This window comes from Myotis nattereri (assembly GCF_964212035.1).
Source record: "Myotis nattereri genome assembly, chromosome: 19".
In the NCBI taxonomy this organism is placed as follows: domain Eukaryota; kingdom Metazoa; phylum Chordata; class Mammalia; order Chiroptera; family Vespertilionidae; genus Myotis; species Myotis nattereri.
Window position 1 is genome coordinate 1339287 of NC_138095.1, and position 24898 is coordinate 1364184.

Below are 24898 nucleotides of genomic sequence, written 5' to 3' on the forward strand. Positions count from 1 at the left end.
GGGTGGGGAGGAGGTGACCACATGCAGAAGGTGGGGAGGAGGTGACCACATGCAGAGGGTGGGGAGGAGGTGACCACATGCAGAGGGTGGGGAGGAGGTGACCACATGCAGAAGGTGGGGAGGAGGTGACCACCTGCAGAAGGTGGGGAGGAGGTGACCACATGCAGAGGGTGGGGAGGAGGTGACCACATGCAGAAGGTGGGGAGGAGGTGACCACATGCAGAGGGTGAGGAGGAGGTGACCACATACAGAGGGTGGGGAGGAGGTGACCACATGCAGAAGGTGGGGAGGAGGTGACCACATGCAGAAGGTGAGGAGGAGGTGACCATATGCAGAGGGTGAGGAGGAGGTGACCACATGCAGAGGGTGGGGAGGAGGTGACCACATGCAGAAGGTGGGGAGGAGGTGAAAGAAGCCAGAAGGCAGCAGATAAGAGAGATGAAAGGCAAAGGAGAAAAACAATTTGTAGAGTAAAAATACCGTCACAAAGTCTATCCATAGTCAAAGGAAGTGCAAAGAAGGGAAAGGGCCTTGAGACTCTACTGTGGACCTATTATATCCGCTTATTGATCCTCAGAACAACTGAGCTAGGTGATCAGTGTCCTTATTTGATAAAAGCAGAAGCTGAAGCTCAGGGGCAGGCAGCATCCACAGCACCTGTTCTGTCCAGCGTCTGTGAGTCAGGAGACGGCGCCCGGAGGTCTGGGTTTGGATCTCCCCCCAGGACTTACTGGCAGATTAAACTAAGTCACAGAACGTCTGTTTCCTCGTGTATAAGGCAGGATGATGAGACTTGCCTTGTCCTCTTGGTTATTGGAAAAAGTTGCACTAAAGTGCCTAGGACAGTGGCTGGGATGTAGCAGGAGCCCAGCACAGGCTCACAGAGAGCTAAGTGCCCTGAAGGAGCACATGGGTGAGCCTTTGATGACCTCAGATGAGGATGCTATGGCTTTTATCAAACTCACTGTGCTGTCAAATAACAGAACACACATAGTACACACATACATGCACACATACACACATGTGTACATGCTTGCACACCTGTTCACGTACACATGCACACACCCATACACAGATGCACATGCTCTCACACACACATGCTCACATACACAAATGCACACACTTGCATACGCACATGCTCACATACACACACACATACTCACATACACATATGCACACACTCACATATGCATGTGCACACATATGCATACTCACACATATGCACATGCTAACACACATGCCCACACACGTGCTCACACCCACACATGCACATACTCACATGCTTGCACTCACATATACACATGCACATGCTCACACGCATGCACATACACTCACATGTACACACGCATGTGCTCACACCCACATATGCACATGCTCATGTACACACATACACATATGCATATGCTCACATGCACATGTTCCCATATACATGCATGCACGTGCTCACATACACATGCTCACATGTGTGCACATATATACACTCACACATGCAAGTGCACATGCACATATGTACACCTGCACACACTCATGTGCAGACATACTCTCATACATGAATGTGCTCACACACACATGCTCACACACACATGTGCACACACATACACACATGCATGCTGATGAGTGCACCCACACTCTGTGACCTCTGTCCCCTTCTCAATCCTGTCTTCTCCTTGACCACCTGCAGCTCTGGACTGTCCGGAGAACAGCCACTTTGAGGAATGCATGACCTGTACAGAGACCTGCGAAACACTGGCCCTGGGCCCCATCTGTGTAGACAGCTGCTCAGAGGGGTGTCAGTGCGACGAGGGCTATGCCCTGCAAGGCACCCAGTGTGTTGCCCGGAGCGAGTGTGGCTGCAACTTTGAGGGGCACCAACTTGCCACAAACCAGACCTTCTGGGTGGACCTGGACTGCCAGATCTTCTGCTACTGCAACGGCACGGACAACAGCGTCCACTGCGAGACCGCCCCCTGCAGGGATGACGAGTACTGCAGGGAGGAGGGCGGCCTGCACTACTGCCAGCCCCGCACTGACGCCTCCTGCATCGCCTCAGGCTACGGCCACTACCTGACCTTCGACGGCTACGCCTTTGACTTCCAGACCAGCTGCCCACTCGTCCTGTGCACCACGGGAAGCAGGCCGAGCGCAGAGTCCGTCCCCAAGTTTGTTGTCACGGCCAAGAACGAGGACCGGGACCCATCACTGGCCCTGTGGGTCAAGCAGGTGGACGTGACCGTGTTTGGCTACAGCATAGTGATTCACAGGGCCTACAAGCACACTGTGCTGGTGAGTAGTCACAGGCCAGAGCCCAGGACGGGGGTCGTGGGGACAGGAGGACAAGGGTCCTTGGTCAGTAAGCCCGGCTGTGGCTGCACTAGGCTGGTTCAGAATCCAAGGAAAAGCCCAGAGAGGATGTTAGCGTGGTTGGGGCCGGAGATGGTCTGTCTCTTTATCTTACAGATAAAGGAGGCTGAGCCTCAGAGAGGAAAATGATCTTCCCAGGTCGCAGCTACCTAATGAGGCACCAGCCCCAGAGGGAGCACCTTTCATGCTGTGGCCGAGTGCTGGAAAGAGCTCAGACCTCGATTCAAATGCTCGCGGCTCCACTGGGTGCCTTGGGCAGTCACTCTGTCTGGCAAGGAGAACACGTGCTCAGCACAGATTGGGCACCTAACGTGGTCCTACTGTCTGACCCACCTCCTTCCCTCTTTCAGGACCAGAATGATGTTTGTCTGCTCTGGCCTCTGACCCCCTCGCCCCGTCCCCTCTTGGCTCTCATGGGATTGGGGAGCTCAAGAGTCTTGCAAGCATTCGGAGGCCTCGGGGCTCTCCCACGGGCCTGCTCATGATGCCTTGGTTTCCCCCTTCTGTCCTCCCCACCTTTTCATTCCCTGGACCATGAAGGGAGGAGCAGCAGGACCTGAGGTGTTCCGTACACTCCTGGGCCCACCTAGGACATCAGAGGAGAGGTAGGCCCCACCTCAGCCAAGGCCTTGCTCTGGGCATCACTTGGACACAAACAAGCCAGCCCACAGCCGCTGGCTGAGCGTTTTGGAGGGACTGGTTTAGGATGTTCTACTTTCTCCATCACCCTCATTCTTCTTCTCTGTGTTTCTCCTAACAGCTGGTTCCCGTCTCCGTTATTGCTTTAACCATACTGTATTTTTTGTGATGTTCATCTCTAGCTCACTCAGTTCTAACTGTGGGCTTCTGCCTCCTGCACATCTCCTACTGGGGATGTGCCCGCAACCAAGGTACATGCCCTTGACCGGAATCAAACCTGGGACCTTTCAGTCCGCAGGCCGACGCTCTATCCACTGAGCCAAACCGGTTTCGGCTAACTGTGGGCTTCTTGAGCACAGGAAGCACACCTAATGAATCTTTATGTTAAATGGAATGACAACATTTGTCGAGTGAGTGAGTGAGGTGACAGAAAAGGCCTTTCTTCCAGGGTTCCTCTGACTGCCACGTTGCTGCTGGTCACATTTACAGCAATCTGGGAGGTTAAATTGCCTCTGGGGCCATTGAAATATATTGGATTCTTTGCTTTTAGCCACATAAAGTTTCCAGCAGCTGTCTGGACAGGTTAAGCTGAGTACAGAACTTCCCTCTAACCCATTGTCATCATATGTGTTAAACATGTTAGTCATTTTGCCCAAGTGACTTGACCTTTTCTCCTCATTTGATGTATCGCTACCCTTTGATTTATAATTTTTTATAAATTTATTTTTACTCTTAATGTTATTTTTCAATTATAGTTTACTCTCTGTATTATTTTATGTTGGTTCAGGTGTACAACATACTGGTTAGAAATACTTCACAAATACCCCCGATACTTCCTGTACCCTCCTGGCACCACACAGAGTTATCACTCCGTGACTGACTGTCCCTGCACCGAACTTTACACTCGGTGACTGTTCTGTAACTACCAGTCTCTACTCCTCAACCCCTCACCTGTCGCCCAGCCCCAGCCCTCTCCTCTGGCAACTACCAGCTCATTCTCTGTATGTGTTAGTTTGTTCCCAGTTTTTGTTCTTTAGATTCCACAGGCAAGTAAGTTCATTTGGTATTGCCATTCTCTGACTTATTTCACTTACTATAATACCCGCTAGGCACATCCGTGCTGTTGCACATGCTAAGGTTTTATTACTTCTTACCAGCAAGCAATATTTCATTATGTCTGTACCACCACTTTTTTATCCACTTGTCTATCGATGGGCACTTGGGCTGCGTCCATATCTTGGCTATTGTAAACACCTCTGCAGGGAATGTAGAGGTGCATGTGTTCTGTGTCCGTGGGACACACATATATGCATTTAAGTTATTTGGTTAATCTCTTCCCACCTCTGCCTTCCCTCTGGGATTTGTCACTCTGTTCCATGCTTCTGTGCCTCAGAATCTGTTTTGTTCATCAGTTTATTTTGTTCTTTATTTTTCACATATGAGTGAGATCATGTGATACTTGTCTTTCTCTGACTGGCTTATTTCACTCAGCGTGATATTCTCCAGGTCCCTCCCTGCTGTCTCACAGGGTAAGAGATCCTTTTATCACTGCTGCACAGTATTTCATGGTATAAATGTACCACAGCTTTTTATCCTCTCATCTACTGATGGGCACTTGGGCTGTTTCCAGATCTTAGCTACTGTAAATTGTGCTGCTATGAACATAGGGGTGCATGCATTCTTCCTGATTGGTGTTTCTGGTTTCTTAGGATATATTCCTAGAAGCGGGATCACTGGGTCAAATGGGAGTTCCATTTTTAATTTTTTGAGGAGACTCCATAGTGGCTGCACCAGTCTACATGCCCACCAGCAGTGACTAGGGTTCTTTTTTCTCCTCACCAGCACTTGTTGTACGTTGATTTGTTGATGGTAGCCATTCTGACAGGTTGTGAGGTGATACTTTATTGCCATTTTAATTTGCATCTCTCTGATGATTAGTGACTTTGAGCATTTTGCATATATCTCTTGGCTGTCTATATGTCCACTTTGGAGAAGGGTCTATTTAGGTCCTTTGCCCATTTTTCAATTGGATTGTTTGTCTACCTTTTGTTAAATTGTATGAGTTCCTTATATATTCTGGATATTAATCCTTTATCAGATGTATCATTGGCAAATATGTTCTCCCATGCAGTGGGCTTTCTTGTGGTTTTGTTGATGGTTTCTTTTGCTGTGCAGAAGCTTTTTAGTTTGATGTAGTCCCATTTGTTTATTTTTGCCTTTGTCTCCTTTGCCCTAGGTGAAGATGCTGCTATGTGAGATGTCTGAGATTTTGTTGCTTATAGTTTATTCTAGGATTTTTATGGTTTCATGATTTACATTTAAGTCTTTATCCATTTTGAGTTTATTCTTGTGTATGGTGTAAGTTGGTGGTCTAGCTTCATTTTTTTCATGTATCTGTTCAATTTTCTCAGTATCATTTATTGAAAAGACTGCCTTGACTTCATTGCATGCTCTTGCCTCCTTTGTCAAATATTAGCTGAGTGTAATGGATTGGGTCAATTTCTGGGGTCTCTGTTCTGTTCCATTGATTTATGCCCGTTCTTGTGCCAGTATCAGGCTGTTTTGATTACAGTGGCTTTGTAGTATAACTTGATATCTGGTATTGTGATCCCTCTAACTTTATTCTTCTTTCTTAAGATTGCTGTGGCTATTCTGAGTCTTTTTTTTGTTTTCATATAAGTTTTTGGAGTATTTCTTCTAGTTCTGTGAAATATGCTGTTGGTATTTTATAGGGATTGCATTAAATCTATAGATTGCTTTGGGTAATATGGACATTTGAATAATATTAATTCTACCAATCCATGAACATGGTATATTCTTCCATTTGTTTTATATCTTCCTCGGTCTCTTTTTTCAATGTCCTGTAAATTTCTGAATAGATATTTTTTACCTCCTTGCTTAAGTTTATTCCTAAGTATCTTAATTTTTTTGTTCCAATGGTAAATGGGATTGTTTGTTTAGTTTCTCTCTCTGAGAATTTATTATTGGTGTATAAAAATGCAACCAATTTCTGGATTTTAATTTTGTATCCTGCTACATTGCCTAATTCATTTATTAAATCTAGTAGTTTTTTGGTGGAGTCTAGGGTTTGTTATGTACAATATCATGTCACTTACAAATAGTGATAGTTTTACTTCCTCCTTTCCAATTTGGATGCCTTTTAGGTTTGCCCTTCTCTGATCTCTGTGGCTAAGTCTTCCAGTACTATCTACATATATAAAGATCCAGGGGCCGTCACACCCGAAACAACCAAACGGGTGACCAAACAGGCTGAGTGGGACAACCAGGCCGGCAGTGGGGGCAGTGAGGGGCAACCAGGTTGGCAGGGGGTGCAGTTGGGGGTGACCAGGCCGACAGGGGGGGTGATGAGGGGCAACTAAGCCAGCAGGGTGGGGCAGTTGGGGGGTATCAGGCCAGCAAGGGGGGGGCAGTTGGAGGCAACCAGGCTGGCAGGGGGGGCAGTTGGGGCAACCAGGCCAGCAGAGTGGGGGCAGTGAGGTGTGACCAGGCAAGCAAGAGGGGCATTGAGGGGTGACCAGGCTGGCAGGGGGGGCAGCTGGGGGCAACCAGGCCATTGGGGGGGTGCAGTTGGGGGCAACCAGGCTGGCAGGGGGGCCAGTGAGGGGCAACCAGGCTGGCACGTGGGGGCAGTTGGGGGCAACCAGGCCAGCAGAGGGGGGCTGTTGGGGGTGACCAGGCCAGCAGGGGGGGCAGTAAGGGGCAACCATGATAGTGGGGTACAGTTAGGGGTGACCAGGACAGTAGGGAGGGGAGTTGGGGGTGACCAATTTGGCAGGGGGGCAGTTGAGGACAACCAGGCTGGCAGGGGGGCAGTTAGGAGCGATCAGGTTGGCAGGCAGAGGCAGTTAGGGGTGATCAAGCTGGCAGGGGGGCCAATTAGAGGTTATCAGGCAGGTAGGGAGGTGAGCAGTTAGGAGCCAGTGGTCCTGGATTGTGAGAGGGATGTCTGAGGGGTCCCGGATTGGAGATGGTGTAGGCTGGGCTGAGACAATCCCCCCCACCTGTGCACGAATTTCATGCACTGGGCCTCTAGTCCTATATAATAAGACCTGAATATGCAAATTGACTGAACTACAGAACGACCCGTCATTGTGACGCTCACTGACCACCAGGGGGCAGATGCTCAACGCAGGGGGCAGCTCCTGTGTTGATCGTGTACCCCCTGAGTGGGAGGTGACCAGCAGCAGCAATTGGGGGTGGGGCTGGCCAGCAGATGGTGCCAGGCTGCCAGCCAAGGCCAGTGCCAGCGGGTGGGAGGGGGTGATTATCCCACCTGCTGGTCACCCCACACATGGTTCTGATCGCCGTCCAGGCCTGAGGACCATACCCTATATATTGGGAACAGTCTCTTAGATTTAAAAATTAAAACCTGGCAAGGCTACTCTAACACTGAAAAAACAGGATGATGCAGCGATGACATGCATGGACTCTGGCTTGCACATTTTGTGGTCAGCCCTGATTCTGACACTTATAACTGTGTGACAAAACCAATTACTTAATTCTCTCTGCTTCAGTTTTTCCACCCGTAAGATGGGGAAAATGGTACCACTGCCTCAGAAGGATCATGTTATGTACCACATTTTATAATCAGGTCAAACATATGTAGCTGCCCATACAACAGCAAGATGCCTTTCACCTGTATGAAAAGTATGGTCACTGGTGCATGCAGCGTTGGGCTTGCGAGAGGGATATCTGACTGCCGGTTTAGGCCTGACATCTCCCGAGGGGTCCTGGATGGACCCCCAACCCCCCATCCCCCGTGCACGAATTTCATGCACCAGGCCTCTAGTGTTGAATAAGAGTGGTACAAGCAGACATCCCTATCTTGTTCCTGTTCTTAGGGGAGATGGTTTTAGTTTTTGCCCTTTGAGTGTGGTGTTGGTTGTAGGTTTGAAATATATGGCCTTTATTGTGTTGATGTTTGATCCCTCTATTCCCACTTCACTGAGAGTTTTTGTCAAAAATGTGTGTTAGATTTTGTCTAACACTTTTTTTGCATCTATTACATGTTCATGTGATTTTTGTCTTTCACTTTTTTTATGTGCTATATCACATTTATTGATTTGTGAATATTGCACCAGCCTTGCATTCCTGGAATAAATCCCATGTTGTCATGGTGTATGATCTTTTTAATATATTGCTAGATTCAATTTGCTAATAATTTGTTGGGTATTTTAGAATCTATATTCATCAGGAATATTGACCTGTAATTCTCTTTCTTTGTAGTTTCTTTATCTGTGTGTCTTTATCTGCAGTGTTGTTATATATCTGTGGAATTAGGATAATTCTTGCCTCATAAAAAGAGCTTGGAAGTGTTCTTCCTCTTGGATTTCTGAAGTAGTTTGAGGAGTATAGGTGTTTTAGTTCTTATTTGAATGTTTGGTAAAACTCCCCTGTGAAGCCGTCCGGACCAGGGCTTTCGTTGGCTGGGAGTTTTTTGATTACTGCTTCTATTTCATCAGTTATCATTGGCCTATTCAGGTTTTCTGATTCCTCCTGATTCAGTTTTGGAAGATTGTAGTTTTTTAGGAATTTGTCCATTTCATCCACATTGTCCAGCTTGTTGGCGTATAGTTGTTCAGAGCTGACTAACATAAACAACACGAAATGCAGAGCTTGTCTTCAGCCAGCTCAGATCACCCTCTTAGATGACCTCTCTGAAGACTCATCACTAGGAGAAGAGCTGGGTGGTCTCTGGAATTTCTCTACTTCAACCCTCTTTCTCTTGCAGGTCAACAATGAACGGCTGTATCTCCCTTTGAAACTGGGTCAAGGGAAGATAAATATCTTTTCCTTTGGCTTCCACGTGGTGGTGGAGACAGATTTTGGCCTGAAGGTCGTGTATGACTGGAAGACCTTCCTGTCAATCACAGTCCCACGGACCATGCAGAACGGCACCTCCGGTTTGTGCGGCCGCTATAACGGCAACCCCGACGACGACCTGGAGATGCCCATGGGGCTGCTTGCATCCAGCATCAATGAGTTTGGGCAGAGCTGGGTGAAGAGGGACACCTTCTGCCAGGTGGGCTGTGGGGACCGCTGCCCGTCCTGTGCCAAGGTGGAAGGCTTCTCCAAGGTGCAGCAGCTGTGCAGCCTGATCCCCAACCAGAACGCGGGCTTCACCAAGTGTCACAGCAAAGTCAACCCCACCTTCTTCTACAAGAACTGCCTGTTTGACTCCTGCATCGATGGGGGCGCAGTGCAGACGGCCTGCAGCTGGCTGCAGAACTACGCCAGCACCTGCCAGACACAGGGGATCGCCGTGACCAGCTGGAGGAATTACACATCCTGCTGTGAGTCCTCCCCCTTATCTTGCCTTGTGTCTTGATTGGTGTGGACATGCCAGTCTTCCATCTCCATAGGCGACAGAGAAAACTGACTAGAGCGATTTAAGGATAAGCACTTTATAATTGAGTTTATTGTCTGAAACAACATGTATAACCTCCCAGAGCCTTCATGTCTTTATCTATAAGATTGAGTTAATAGCACTTATTTCATATGTTGCTCTGAGGATGAAATAAAATCATTTACTTTTTCCTTTTTAAAAAAATATTTATTATTTTAAAAAACCTTTATTTTTCAGGTATGGTTGACATACAATATTATATTAGTTTCAGGTGTACAATATAGTAATTAGGCATTTATATAACTTACAGAGAGATCACCCAATAAATCTACCCATCTGACACAATACATAGTTATTATAATATTTTTTACTATATTACCTTTGCTATAATTTACATCCCCTTGACTATTTTGTAACTATTAATTTGTACTTTTTAATCCCTTCTCCTTTTTCACCCATTCCCTCAAACTACCCTCCCATCTGGCAACCATCAAAGTGTTCTCTGTATCTATGATTTCATTTGATTTGTTTGCTCACTTATTTTGTTTTTGAGATTCCATATATTAGTGAAATATTAGGTTTTTTTTTCTTTCTCTGTCTGAATTATTTCATTCAGCATAATACACTCTAGGTCCATTCATGTTGTTGCACATAGTAAGCTTTCATTCTCTTTTAGGGCAGCGTTATATCCATTGTATATATGCACCATTTATTCTTTAGACATTCATCTATTGATGGACACTTAGGTTGCTTTCATATCTTGGCTATTTTAAATAATGCTACAATGAACTTATGGATGCATATGTTTTTGAATTGATGTTTTGGGTTTCTTTTGGATATAATACCCAGAAGAGAAATTGCTTGGTCCTTCTTTGTCCCTTTTTATAGATTTTGTTGTAAAGTCTGTTTTGTCTGGTATAGGTATTGCTCCCTGAGCTTTTCTTGTGTTTCCATTTGCATGAAATATATTTTACATTCATTCACTTTCCGTCTGTGAGTCTTTTAATCTGAAGTGGGTCTCTTGTAGGCAGCATATGTAAGGGTCTTGTTTTCTTATCCCTTCAGCCACACTATGTTGTTTTTTTTTAAAATATATTTTATTGATTTTTTACAGAGAGGAAGGGAGAGGGATAGAGAGTTAGAAACATCGATGAGAGAGAAACATCGATCAGCTGCCTCCTGCACATCTACTGGCGATGTGCCCGCAACCCAAGTACATGCCCTTGACCGGAATCGAACCTGGGACCTTTCAGTCCGCAGGCCGACGCTCTATCCACTGAGCCAAACTGGTTTCGGCCACACTATGTTTTTTTATTGGAGCATTTAATCTTTATATTTAAGGTAATTGTTTACAGATATATAGTTATTGCCATTTTATTATTCATATTTTTAATATTTTTCTTCCTTTTCTTAAAGAAGACCCTTTAACATTTCATGTAATACTGTTTTGGTGTGATGTGCTCTTTTAGTGGTGTGTCTGGGTAGCTCTTTGCCTGTCCCTCAGTTCTAAATGAGCGCTTTGCTGGGCAGAGTAACCGCAATTGCTTCTCTTCACTTTGAATATTTCGTATCAGTCCCTTTTGGCCTGCAAGTTTCTGTTGAGAGATAAGTTGGAAGCCCCTTGTAGGTAACTAACTGCTGTTCTCTTGCTGTTTTTGGAATTCTCTTTGTCTTTAACCTTTGGCATTTTAATTATGATGTGTCTTGGTGTGGAACTTTGGGTTCATCTATTTTGGGACTCTACACTTCCTGTGCTTATATGTCTATTTTCTTCACCATACTAGGGAAGATTTTCATCATTATTTATTCAAATAGGTTTACAATTTTTTGCTCTCTCTCTTCTCCTGGGACCCCTATGATGCAAATGTTGGTACAATTGATGTTGTCCCAGAGGCCCCTTAAGCCATACTCATCTGTTTTTTTAAAATATGCATTTATTGATTTTAGAGAGAGGAAGGGAGAGAGGGAGATAGAAACATCTGTGATGAGAGAGAATCATTGATCCGCTGCCTCTTGCATGCCCCCTGTTAGGGATCAAGGCTGCAACCCGGGCATGTGCCCTGACTTGGAATCAAACCTGTGCTCTCTTGATGCATGGGTCAGTGCTCAACTACTGAGCCACACCATCTGGGCCATCCTCTTCATTTTTATTGTTTCCTTTTTGCCATTCTGATTGGAGTATTCTGATACCTTATCTTCCAAATTGCTGATTCTGTCTCTGCTTCATCTAATCTATTGTTGATCCCCGCTAATGTAGTCTCCATTTCAGCAATTGTAGTTTTCATTTCTGACTGGTTCTTTTTATGTTTTCTATCTCTAATTTTATGTTTCCTATCTCTTTGTTACTGAAGTTCTCTCTAGATCATTGAGCATCCTTATAACCTGTGTTTTGAACTCTGCATCTGGTAGATTGCTTGTCTTTATTTTGTTTAGTGTGTGTTTTTTTCTGGAATTTTGTTCCGTTCTTTCATTTAGGTCATGTTTCTGTGTCTCCTCATTTTGACTGTCTCTCTGTGTTTCTATGCATTAGGTAGAGCTGCTACATCTCCTGTTCTTGGTAGAGTGGCTTCATGTAGTAGGTGTCCTGTGGAGCCCAGTGGCACAGTCTCCCTGGTCACCTGGGCCAGGTGTTCCAGATGTGTCCCTTGTGTAGGTGTGAGTGCCTTTCTGATGTAATTTGTGGTTGGTTGATCTTGGCTGGTTGCTCAGGATGATTGTTTGTGAGGACTGGTCATGACTACAGCAGAGGAGTAGCTGGGTAGGGGCTGACCCTGTGAAGCAGGATTCACTTTAGTAGGGCTCTGGTGGCTGCCCTCTGAGTGTTTCATTTGTGGAGGTGGTGCTCTGGTGTGGTCTAAATCTGGCCACTCTATGTTGGTTCTGGGGCCTCTAGGTGGGGGCGCTGGTGCAGGCCAAGGTCGGTTGCTGCCTGTGCCCCGCTCGGGGCCACTTGGTATAAGCCATAAAGTTATCTGCAGATGGTTGCCACTTGTCCTGGGCTTGCAGGTGCCTGGAGAGCATAAGCTGTGAACTGAGGCTGCAGCTAGAGTCAGGCTGGGGGCTGTATATCAAGACATATGGGGCATTCTGAGGCCAGATGCTGCTTGTTTGGGGTTTGTGAAACTTTGAGAGGTTTTAGGAAAATCTCACAACATGAACCAACATAGCCTGTTGGTAAGGAAAGGCCCCCGGAAGCAGGTTGGGCGAGCCTGCAAGTTGGATGGGATCAGGTCTCAGGGAGTCACCAGAGCAGGACAAACAGCTTTCACCTGGTTAGTGGAGACTCAGATATGATCCCAAATGCGAGTGCAGGCTGGGTGTGGAGAGGGATCAGCAAAGGAACAACGGCCTCTGCCAGCACTTACGTCTGGGACAGAACTACTCCAGTCCTCATCCTGAAACCAGACAGTCCAGTCCCTCCTCCTATGTCCCTGCCAAGCTGCTGCCCCAGCGCTGGAGCTTGGAGTGAGATGGTCAGTAAGTCCATGTGTGAGTCCTTTAAGAGAAACTGCCTGGGACTCCAGCAGCCTCTATCTCACTCAGTCACAATCCCTGCTGGTTTTCACAGCCAGAAGTTACGGGGACTTCTCTTCCCAGCACTGGAGCCTTGGAGCCTGGTGTGGGCCTGGGGCTCCTCACTCCTCAGGGGGGATCCCGATTCTGATCTGCCACAGGTGGGTGTGGGACCAGCTCCGTCTGTCTGTCTTGATGTGGCTTCCTCTGTATGTCCTTATGTTGTAGGACTTCAGGAAGTTCTGAATGATGGCTGTTCTGTAGTTCAGTTGTAATTTTTATGTGGTCGTGAGATGCAGCAAGCACAGCATTTACCTGTTCCACTAGCTTGACCCAATTATTTATATAAAACACAGAGCATGCCCAGCCGGTGTGGCTCAGTGGTTGAGCATCAACCAGGAGGTCACACGATTCCAGGTCAGAGGCGCACAGGAGGCAGTGATCAATGATTCTCTCATCATTGATGTTTCTATTTTTCTCTCCCTCTCCCTTCCTCTCTGAAATCAATAATATTTATATTTTTTTCAAATTCTAACAAAGGACCGATAGGGAAAGAGTTAGTTAGCAGGTTAATTAGTTAGCTCTGTTACCGCATGGGCCATTGTTGTGCTATTAATATCTAGGCCTTCTCCAGTGTGTTATTCTATCTATTTGATTCATATATGCCATGTGTCAGACTCTGTGCTTATGACACACAGCAAGGTGTTGAGAGCATTAGAAACAGACCGAGAGCCCCTGGATTCTAGCCTTGCTCTATCCTTGGGGCATTTCGCTCTTCCTCCCTGGTTCTTAGTCTTCCCCCTCCCCCCGATAATGCTGTGATAAAGCCGTTGTCTCCACCCTCTATGCTCCGGAAACATCAGGAGGATAACATTAGGTCGTTGAGAGCACAGCAGCACATTCTGTGCGTGCTAAATGGCATTCTTATTATATCAATGGCTTGCTCTGAGCCAATCCCTGTGCTGAACACTTCATCAGCATTATCTTATTTATTCTCTTCAGTGACCCAATTAGTTGGCAAAAACCCGAGACACTGAGGAATTATGTAACTTGCCTAAAATTATTCTATCTCAGTGGCAAAGTCTGAATTTGACCTTTTTAATCCCCAAAGCTTATGCTCTCAGCCCATACACTGTACTGGTATACTGTGTACTGAAACAATTTGCCTTCATGTAACACATTGTACTAGAAAAAGGGCTGGAGGAGAAACCACTCGCGGTCTTGGGTGAACTGCCTTAGTGTGTTTTCCCATCTCAGCCTCACCAGCTGCCCCAGATTTCCTTCTAGACCGAGCTGTGAAAAACGGCTACAGATTGATGCTGGATGCATGGGGCTCTAAATAAGTGATAAGCCTGGTTCCCGGAGAACACACTCCCTTTGCATTCTGGAAAAAGGAAATTTGGATGAAAACCCAGGAACAGTGTTATAGTTTCATACTCCCGCAGTTCATTTATATTCCACATAATGAGGTTTATGTAGCGTGTGGGAGGCAATGGGGAGAGGGAGAGAAATATGTTAATAGCATTTCATCCAGAATTGGCCCCAGAGTGAGGTGCTGGAGTAATGATGCCAGGAGTGTCTGTCACACTCATTGGCCTCTGTGACTTCAGTAGAATAAATAGGCAACAAAAAACCAGTGTCCGGATAAACCCCGGAGCCGCCATGGGTCAGCCTCAGGCTGTGGTGCCGGGGCCTCGGATGGGTGCACGTGGGGAAAGAGTTTTTAAGGACGCTGCCTGCTCCATCCTGAGACCCACTACAAGGAGCCCCTTCCCTGCACCCGGCACGCAAGGCTGAGCTGCTTTCCAGGATGGCTGGGATGGGCCCAGGCACAGTGTATGCCACACCATGGCTCCCAGCTGCAGGGAGCAGATGTCATGGGAAGAATTGTTCTTGAGGGGGCTAATGCCAGGGACTCGCCTCTTCAATATGGGTCTCATTTTTGTCACTTATGAGGAGGAAAAGGAATGAGTTAGCAAGCCCATGTGCCATTCCCTCTGAAGATGAAGGTCTCCCTACCTCTGCAGAGCTTGGGCCCACAGGGCTAAGCATAGTGCAGGATGAGGAAGCAGTTTAGAGAGGTGATTTCATGAAGAATCTGAAGACCATTTTTCTGTCCTTCTGCCCTCCTTCCAGCACCCCTTTCTTCTCCTCCTTGAAGTTTTTTCCGACTCCAGTTGCCTCCTCGGTATGTAGTGTGGAGAGCTGGGCCCAAGGCCCACAGTGCAGCGTTCTCACCTCGGCCTGGGACCCCATCCCGGTCCCCGCTGTCTGCTTCCCAGCACCCATTGCAAGAGGGCCAGCCTGCCCCTCCTTGGCCCCCAGGACAGGGGAAATGCCCGAAAAGGAGGACCCGGAGAGATGGTGGCAGTGACTGGCACAAGGAAAAGCTGAAATAAGAGACAAAATTATAATTCAAAGACAGTATGTGGGTGAGGATGGGGAGTAGACACATTGGGGGCAGCTTAGTTTTCCATTTCAAACTTAAAAAGCAGAGAAAATCTGTGAGATCGAGCCCCAGCTCAGCCGTTCAGTCTGAGAGATCAGTGAGCAGAGACTGTCTTGAGAACCCTTGTTTGTAACCAGATTTGGTGTAAATCCAACCCCTGAGAAATAAAGGCGGACGAACGCCCCTCCCCGCCGCATCCTCCCGAGAACTGGCCCGTCCGCACTCCCAGGTGCCATCGGAGAGGCGCTCTCGGGAGGACGGTCAGACACGTGGCTTCACGGGGCAGGCGGAGGCGGCCGGTGCTGGTGGCAGGCCTGGAGATAGAAGGTCCCTGTTCAGTTCCTGGTCTGTGACTGCATTAACCCAAGTGGAACATACAGGAAGGGGAAGTAAATCGTCTTAATTACTAACTTCTCCTTAAAATTCATTCAATTGAGTCTATCATGCTTTCAAGTGCCTTCAAATGGGGGACTTGCCCGGCTGGCGTGGCTCAGTGGTTGAGCATCAACCTACAGACCAGGAGGCCACGGTTCGATTCCTGGTCAGGGCACAGGCCCAGGTTGCGTGCTCAATCCCCAGTGTGGGGCGTGCAGGAGGCAGCTGATCAATGAGTCTTTCTCCTCATTGATATTTCTAGCTCTCTCTCCCTCTCCCTTCCTCTCTGAAATCAATAAAAATATGTTTTAAAAAATAAAATACAATGGGGGACTTAAAGTACTAGAGAGTGAAAGTACAGTCAGTGAAAACAATGGGTGATCAGGTACTTAGCTCTGACCATGTGGCAGGCACTGTTCTAAGTGCTCTATGTGTCTGCACTGCCCACAGCAACCCTGTGGGGGAGCTGCTGGTACTGGTTCCATCCCAGAGGCAGTGTTCTCCCTGGCCCGTCAGGCCCAGGTGCTGGGGCGCTGGGGCACTGGGGGCTCCCCTGGTGCCAAAGGCATTGCACAGTCTAGAGCAGTGATGGTGAACCTTTTGAGCTCGGCGTGTCAGCATTTTGAAAAACCCTAACTTAACTCTGGTGCCGTGTAACATAGAAATTTTTTTATATTTGCAACCATAGTAAAACAAAGATTTATATTTTTGATATTTATTTTATATATTTAACTGCCATTTAACAAAGAAAAATCAACCAAAACAATGAGTTCGCACGTCACCTCTGACACGCGTGTCAGGTTCGCCATCACTGGTCTAGAGCAGTGGTTCTCAACCTTGGCTGCACATTAGAATCACCTGGGAATCTTTTTAAAATCCTGATTTCTGGGCCTCATCCTCCGGAAATTCTGTTTCTTTATTATAGGGTGAGGCCACAACATTAGTAACAAAGAAACAGAATTTCCGGAGGATGAGGCCCAGAAATCAGGATTTTAAAAAGATTCCCAGGTGATTCTAATGTGCAGCCAAGGTTGAGAACTGCTGGTCTAGAGCAGTGGTTGGCAAATTGCGGCCCCTTGAGTGTGGCTCTTCCACAAAATACCACATGCGGGTGCGCACGTACAGTGCGATTGAAACTTCGTGGCCACACTCAAGGGGCCAAAGAGCCTCATGTGGCTCGTGAGCCGCAGTTTGCCGACCACTGGTCTAGAGGATGAGGAGTGGGCAGTGTCTGCCAGCCACTGTGGGCGTTACATGGGGTGATGTCTCCTGTGCCGGGCCACCGTGCCTGGTGCCTGGTCAGTGGTCATCAAAGTTGAATATCATTAAATTTTCCCTTTTATCAGTGGCTGCTTCAGAGTCCTGGTTGCAGAGTCTGGTAACTAGGGGTTTTCTGACATAGTTCTCTGCAGACCCAGTGAGCTTCTGTTGACTAACTAAAGGAAAACCACCACTGCTCCTCCAACAGTGACTGCTCTAAGAGGAGGTATCGCAAGCACCGGGCAGCGTTCCAGAAGCTTTGAAAATTGGGCCTCGCTTTATCTTGTAACTACGCGATGAGGGAGATGTTATTGCGCCCATTTTACAGATGAGGAAAGAGGTTTAGAGAGGGCAAGCAACCTGCCCAGGGTGGCACTGCTAGCGGCAGAGCAGGGCTCAAACCAGGCCACTTCGACTCCAAAGCCCTTGTCCTTCTACTGTACGACCTTGTTCTTCAGGGAATCCATGCACCCTGCCCACCTGGGAACAAAGGCCAAACCAGCCCCTGGCCCTGGGAAGAGACCCGTCTGTGACCATGTGGAAGTCCAGATGTCGAGCTGTCACCACTCAGCCCTCATTACTTCATTTGAGTTGAGAAAATCAGTATTTGTAATTCAAAGTTTGTCTTTAAAAATCAAATGCTTATCACCCTCCTGCCATGTGCTTGCATTGTGGAGGTGCCATGAGAGAAGCAGGAGTATAAAATATGAAGGTTATAGACTAGTGGCAGAAATGGGACCAGCACATTTGAAACAATAAAGGGCATCTTTAAATCGGTAGCATCTCTCCCCAGCTGTTGAAACGTATTGTAGAGCTTCAGTCATGAACACTGGAACATGAACAGAAAGACCAGCCAGTCAAAAGGTAAGAAATACAGAAATAGGCCCAAACACTGCAGAGAAGTTACTATCAAATAAAGTGGCATTTCAACTCATTGGAGAAAAATAGCTAAATTCCTCCTTCACCCTTCACTCCAAATTAAAATTCAGACAAAATCAAAATTAAACAAAAAAATACTTAAGTTATGAAAGTACTAGAAAAACAAAGGCGTTTTGTTTGGCTGGGTCTGGTGATCTTTTCTAAGCAAAACACCAAAAGCCATCAGGAAAACCTGATAAATTTCACCACTTTAAATTTCTACGTGCCAAAAACATCAAAAAACAATCAAATACGTGTCTGGAGAAGCAGAGTCAAATGACAAATGAAAAACATTTAGTAACAACGGAATGGCAAACATCTATTTTAATTTATAAAGAATCTCACAACTTAAGACAAAATGTGCAAAGGTCATTGAAGACAGTAACAGAAAAGGACACACAAATGGGCTATAAACAATGAGAAGATGACGGACTACACACTGAACACGGACATACAGATAGAGCACTTTCACTGTGGTAAAGTACATACAACAGAACTTATGCATGTCAGCACTTCCAGCGCGCACTCCACTGCCCTTAAGTACATCCATACTGTGCGACCACCACCACCATCCGTTTCCAGAGCTCTTTTCATCTTGCAAAACTGCAACTCCACACCCATTAAACAATAGCTCTCCATTCCCAGCCCCCAGTAACCAGCGTTCGAATTGCTGTCTCTGCGAACTTAGATACTGCATGTGAGTGGAATCATGTAGTATTTGTCTTTTTATGAGTAGCTTATTTCATTTCGTGTAATGCCCTCAAGGTTCATCGATGTTGTAGTGTAGTGCAGAACTCCCTTCCTTGTCAAAGCTGAATAATATTCTATTTATGCATATACCACATTCTGTTTATCCATTCATTCATCAATGGGCACTTGGGCTGCTTCTACATTCTAGCTATTTTGAATAATGCTATGAACATAGCTGAACATAGATCTTTTGAGATACTTTTTTCCATATATTTTTAGTATATACCTAGATGTGGAATTATTGGATCATATGGTAATTTCCATTTTTAATTTTTTGAGGACCTGCCTCAGTGTTTTCCACAGCAGTGACACCTTTTTACTTTCCATCAACAGTGCACAAGGGTTGTAATTTCTCCACTCTTTGCCATCACTTGCTATTTTCCTGTGTTTTTTAATGTGTATTTTTTATTGTTGATAGTATTATAGATGTCTCCCCTTCCCCCCCTTTTACCCCCTATTCTCCCGCCCCAACCCACCCACCCCCAGGTCTTCATCCCCTATTGCCCATGTCAATGGGCTATGCATATCCTATATAATAAAAGCCTAATATGCTAAGTGTCCAGTCATCTGGTCATCCGTTCAACTAATCAAAGCATAATATGCTAATGATATGTTAAGGCTGCTCAACCTCACGCTATGATGTGCACTGACCACCAGGGGGTAGACACTCCAACTGGTAGGTTAGCTTGCTGCTGGGGTGCAGCCAGTAGGGACTGAGCTAGACGGTCCAGACACACCCTGGGGCCCTCTTACAGTCCCTCCCCAGCTGGCCAACCTCCCGTGTCCCTCCCAGCCCCAATCATGCACCAGTGGGGTCCGTGGGCCTGGCCTGCACCCTCTCACAATCCGGGACCCCTAAGAGGATGTCGGAGAGCTGGTGTCGGCCCAACAGCGGAATGACCAGTCACTATGAAGTGCACTGACCACTAGGGGACAGATGCTCAACGCAGGAGCTGCCCCCTGGTGGTCAGTGCGCTCCCATAGCGGGAGTGCAGCTCAGCCAGAAGCCGGGTTCACCGCTGGTGAGCACAGTGGCAGTGGCGAGAGCCTCTCCCACCCCGCAGCTGCACGAAGGATGTCCGACTGCTGGCTTAGGCCCACTCCCCAGCAGTTGGACATCCCCCGAGGGCTCCCAGACTGTGAGAGGGTGCAGGCTGGGCTGAGGGACTCCCTCCCTCCCCTGCCCCCGAATGCACAAATTTCGTGCACCAGCCCTCTAGTAAGTATATAACTTCTTTGGTTTATCTCTTCTCACCCCTGCAACGCTACATCAAGGTATGTCAGTCTGTTCCATGCCTTCAAGGCTTCGGGTCTTATTTTGTTGGTAAAATTATTTTGTTCATTAGATTCCACAAATAAGTGAGATCATGTGATACTTGTCTTTCTCTGACTGGCTTATTTCACTCAGCATCATGCTCTCCGGGCCCCTCCATGCTGTCCCAGAGGGTAGGAGACCCCTCTTTTTACAGCTGCTAGTGTTCCCTGGTGTAAATGCCCCACAGCGTTTTTATCCTGTGTTAATAGTAGCATTCTAATGCGTATAAGGTCTCATTGTAGTTTTGGTTTGTATTTCTCTGATCATTAGTGACCTGGGACATATTTTCTGTACTTATTGGTCATTCATATATCTTCATTCATATGTCTTCTCTGGAGAAATGTCTGCTCAGGTCCTGTGCCCACTTTTGAATCTGGTTGCTTGTTTGTTTTATTGTTGAGTTTTAAGAGTTCTCCATTTATTCTGGATGCAATCCCTTGTAGCCACAGCACTGAACTTTTCATATTTCCAAGGGTCAGAAAATTTGGTGATAAGCAGTCAGGGCGAGTGTGGGGAAACAGGCCTCCTCCTGCAGCGCTGGGGCGAGGGTGACTAGCGCAGCCTCTTTAGAAGGCACGGCAGTGCATCTGTCGGGAATTTAAGTGTACATACCCTTTGACCCAGTAATTTCACTTTCAGGAATTTATTGTACAGGTTCACTTACTCACGAGGGAACATATATGTACAAGAATGTTCACTGCAGCAGCATCACAAGCACATGAAACAGATCATGCAGCAACGCAAATACCAGAAGTCCAGGCTAAGTGTTGGCCTTGATGGAGTAGAAATTCTCACATATGAGTAGTTGTGCTTTCTGTATGCACCTATTAAAGTAAGTTCCTGTAAAACCCTTAAGCATGCCCGTCTTAACGACTGGCTAACGCTTACTGCACACTTCTGGCTCAGCACTGCCCTAAGCACACGTCCTGAGCAGGTGTTGGACTGAGGAGCTGTGGCCTCGCACATCTGCTCCAGAGCCGCCCTCTTCGCCAGAACCCTCACTGCTTTCCGTGAAAGCACCTGCGTGCAGGTGAAACCCATCGCGCAGAGTGGGCAGGGGTCTGCACACGTCCGTTTGCCGAATCGGAAACCAAGGCGCTCAGAGGCCCACCATCATAAACTGTCGGCTTAGGATGGAAGTTCTGAGATGAGGGTGCCTTGTTAGCGTTGGCTGAGTGGGGAACTTGATGAAGGCTTGGGTGCGGGGAGGCCGAGAGGGCAGGCAGCGTGCCTGAGGGAGAGCAGTGTGAGGGCCCCAGGCAGGAATGACGGGGCGCCTGCCGGAAGCGGAGATGCCTGCTGGGGGGTGGGTTTACTGGAGCAGATCAGAGGCTGAGCAGAGGACAAGATTAGGGAGGGCCCTCCGGTTGCCTCCAGCTGCTCGCCGGCCCATTATGTAAGCGATCATCAGTCGGAGGCTTTCCAAAAGCAAAGAGGGCGGTCCTGGGGAAAGGCGGTCGCGCGCACTCTCCGACGGGGAGCCGGGAGGCCCGCGGTTCCTGACTGGCCCTGCCTTGTCCTTCGTTGCAGCCGTCACCTGCCCGCCCCACAGCCACTACGAGAGCTGCGTGAGCGTGTGCCAGCCGCGCTGCGCCGCCATCCGCCTCAAGAGCGACTGCAACCACTACTGCGTGGAGGGCTGCCAGTGCGACGCGGGCTACGTGCTCAACGGCAAGAGCTGCATCCTGCCGCACAGCTGCGGCTGCTACGCCGACGGCAAATACTACGAGGTGGGCGCCCGCCCCTGCCGCCGGTGCCCCGCCCTGGCCCTTCCGCCCGGGCCCGGTGGCCCCGTGGGTAGAGCCCCGGTTCGCCCGGAGCATCCGGTCAAGGGCGCGCACCTCGGTTGCAGGCTCCTCCCCGCGCCCGGAGCCTGTGCAGGAGGCAGCCAATCGATGTGCTTCTCTCACATGGATGTTTCTCTCTCTCTCTCCTCCGCTCTCCCTAAAAATCAGCGGGAAAACATTTAAAAAAAGGTGATCCCAGTTGGCCGACCTCCGCTTTGCTGTGAGGAGCGGGGTGCGCATCTGCAGGGCGGGTCCGCACAGGCGCAGAGGCGCTCGCTCGCTTGCTCGCTGGGAAGTTTGGGGCTTGGAAATGCATTAAGGCCGGTCCCCCTCCTGGGCAGAGACCGCGGCCGGACCCCTCCTCTCTCCCGCCGCCCTGGCCCCTGGTCTCCCCTCCCGCTGACCTTGGTTTGAGAGCTGCGGAAGCCCTTGGAGAGGTGGCAGCTGTGATCCCACACTGGCAGCGGCCTCAGCCGAGGACATATTTAACTGGGGAAGAGGGCCTGCGGCTGGCGGAGTGGCTTTGCCTTTTCTGGCGATTGAGGCCCCACAGGAGCAAGCGAAAGCGGCGCCTTTCCTCCCGGGGGTGGGGGGGGGGGGTTCCCCCGGCTGCGAAGGCCACGCCCCCACATCTGGCCTTAGCTCCCCTCCACAGAGGGCGCACGCGTGCAGCCCCGGGAGGTGTCCTTTGTGCCTGTCACTTCGTAGAACATAGGCGCCCACTAAATCGTTTACTTTGTACTTTATAAATTTTACTTATTTATTTTTACACTGAATTAGATTTTATTTTTATTACAGTTGACATGTAATATTACATTAGTCTCAGGTGTACAACCCAGTGATCAGCCATTATACAACTCGCTAATGTTCATCGCAGGGAATCTCACCCACCTGACACCATCAGTGCCTCCCACTGGTGAGCAGGCAGCTAACAACAGCAGGTATCGGTGCTGGCGCTTCGCAGATCCCTATGCTAGAGGTGCTGTTAGGCTGATAAAGCATGTTCTCTGCCTTAGGAACTGACTAGTAACATCTATTCCAGGGAGGAAAGTAAATGCACTTTAAAGAACAAGAAAACTTTGACAAGAGAAAATTACAAGTGAAAAGTAAGACTAACCAGTTTTAAATTAAAAATAATAGCATTTACAAATTGAATTGAAATGTCTGAATTGGAAATAAACTAGATAAAAATGAATATTATCTCCTTTTTGTAAAGATGCATTGACTTGTTTGAGAACAACTAATTTACTTACTTTGGGAATAAGCAAAAGAAATAAGTGTTGAAGTGGCCCTCAATTTCACCTTCCGTGGGAAATTTGCCTAAATGTTGTATTAGAAAGACAGGGGAGAGCAGGGTTAAACAGTAGAGCTAATCAAAAGATGACTTCTTGGGAGAGGTGGGTTTTGCAGTTAGCTCTTAGAAATAGTGATAATTGAAAGGAAAAGGCAGAATATGTGGTAGATAAGAATAATAAATTCCATTTTCTCACAACCTGGGAGAGGAAATAACCAGCTCGAGCCTGAAAACTCAGTGTTACCCCCCCCCCCCCCCGCTGGAGCCCCCTGCCTGCACCCTCGGCAGGGACCCTGGTGCCAGTGCTCGAAGGAATGATCCTTGGGTTTGATCCTGCTAAACTGTGGCTTGTGGGGAACATTGAACGACCCATGTCATTACTCTGGGCCTCAGTTGCCGCGTCTATGAAATGTGACTAATACCTGCTCAGAGATGACGCTGTGTAAGAACCCACCCAGGTGCCTTGCGTGTACATGGCGCCTCATAGTTCAGTAACTGGTATCCTGAGCAGTATGTTGTAAATAAAAAATCAAGGTGTGCTAATGAAATGATGGGAATAAAAGCCCTTGGAACTTGTAGGATAGCTCTTGGCAGCTATCTATCTATCTACATAATGGAGGAATATGCAAATTAGCCAGGATGCCATAACATCACAACCGAACAGCAGGGATCTGAGGCTGCATGGCACCTGGCCAGGGCAAGGGACTTCAGGCCACGCTCCCTGCCCCACAGGGCTTGACAGGGGACCTCAGACCGTGCCCCCAGCCTGGCAGGACTTGTCAGGAGACCTCAGGCCACAACCCTCACCCAGTGGGGCTTGACAGAGGATCTCAGGCTGTGCCCTCCTCCCCAGTGCCAGACTGGGGGACCTCACGCTGTGCCCCCTGCCCATGGTGCGCCCCAGACTCTGACAAGAGGGAGATTTTATATACATTTTACTAATTTTCTTTCATCTCTGACCCTTCTATCATAGAGAAGGGGCAAATAGCAATATTAAAATATTTCCTCTAATTAATTCTCTTTTAATGTGCATGAATTTCGTGCACTGGGCCACTAGTCTATATAATAAAAGCCTAAGTGACCATTAGGGCAGAACAACCAGTCACTATGATGCTCACTGACCACCAGGGGGCAGACACTCAACGCAGGAGCTGCCCCCTGGTGGTCAGTGCACTCCCACAGGGGAGCACAGCTCAGCCAGAAGCCAGGCTCACAGCTGGCAAGTGCAGCGGCAGTAGCGGGAGCCTCTCCTGCCTCCACGGCAGCATTAAGGAGCAGTGAACCAGGCAGTAAGGAGTGAGGGCTCCCGGACTGCAAGAGGGAGCAGGCTGGGCTGAGTGGACCCCCCCCCCCCCCGCCCTGACTGCAGAATTTTGTGCACCGGGCCTCTAGTTAGTACTATAAACAGTACTCACTGCTTTTCATCAGGAAGTTAGTGAGTTTCCACAATAACTTTTATCTGCTAACTCACAAAACAAATGCCCCACATTTACTTGTCTCAGTTCAAACAGACTTGGAGGCTTGTTGATTCCACAGATTTCTTTGGAAATGAAGAGAGAGCGCATGGCCAGCCGTTAGCATGGAGGGAGGTCCCCTGGCCACAGCTGCTGCGTCTGGTTGAGCTGAGGAGCAGGGCCGTGGCGGTCACCGTACTGGGGTGCCATGTCCCCACTTCACTCTCCTGTGGATGAGCACTTACCCCTCATCAGACCCACGTGCAGCAGGTTATTTCTCTTTCCATGCATGCACTGTTTGACTTTTTATCAGAAAGAGCCCAGGCCATCCACTCAGTTATTCTGCCGATCGGAGGCAGCTGGCCCTAGAATATTCTACGGATTTGGAAGGAGGGAAGACGTGGGTCCAGGAATAA

At 48.0% G+C, this 24898-nt stretch overlaps 1 protein-coding gene across 2 annotated transcripts in view; it reads left to right on the top strand.

The window, feature by feature from the left end:
• TECTA (tectorin alpha) overlaps positions 1-24898 on the top strand; it is a gene marked incomplete at its 5' end in the record, with an annotated part of 106799 nt that overhangs the window by 31983 nt on the left and 49918 nt on the right. For both annotated transcript variants that reach the window (XM_081113346.1, XM_081113347.1), the window contains 3 exons: positions 1682-2283; positions 8753-9314; positions 21478-21677. In XM_081113346.1, the coding sequence (XP_080969472.1) occupies positions 1682-2283; positions 8753-9314; positions 21478-21677 (1364 nt within the window). The remainder of the gene's footprint in view (positions 1-1681; positions 2284-8752; positions 9315-21477; positions 21678-24898) is intronic.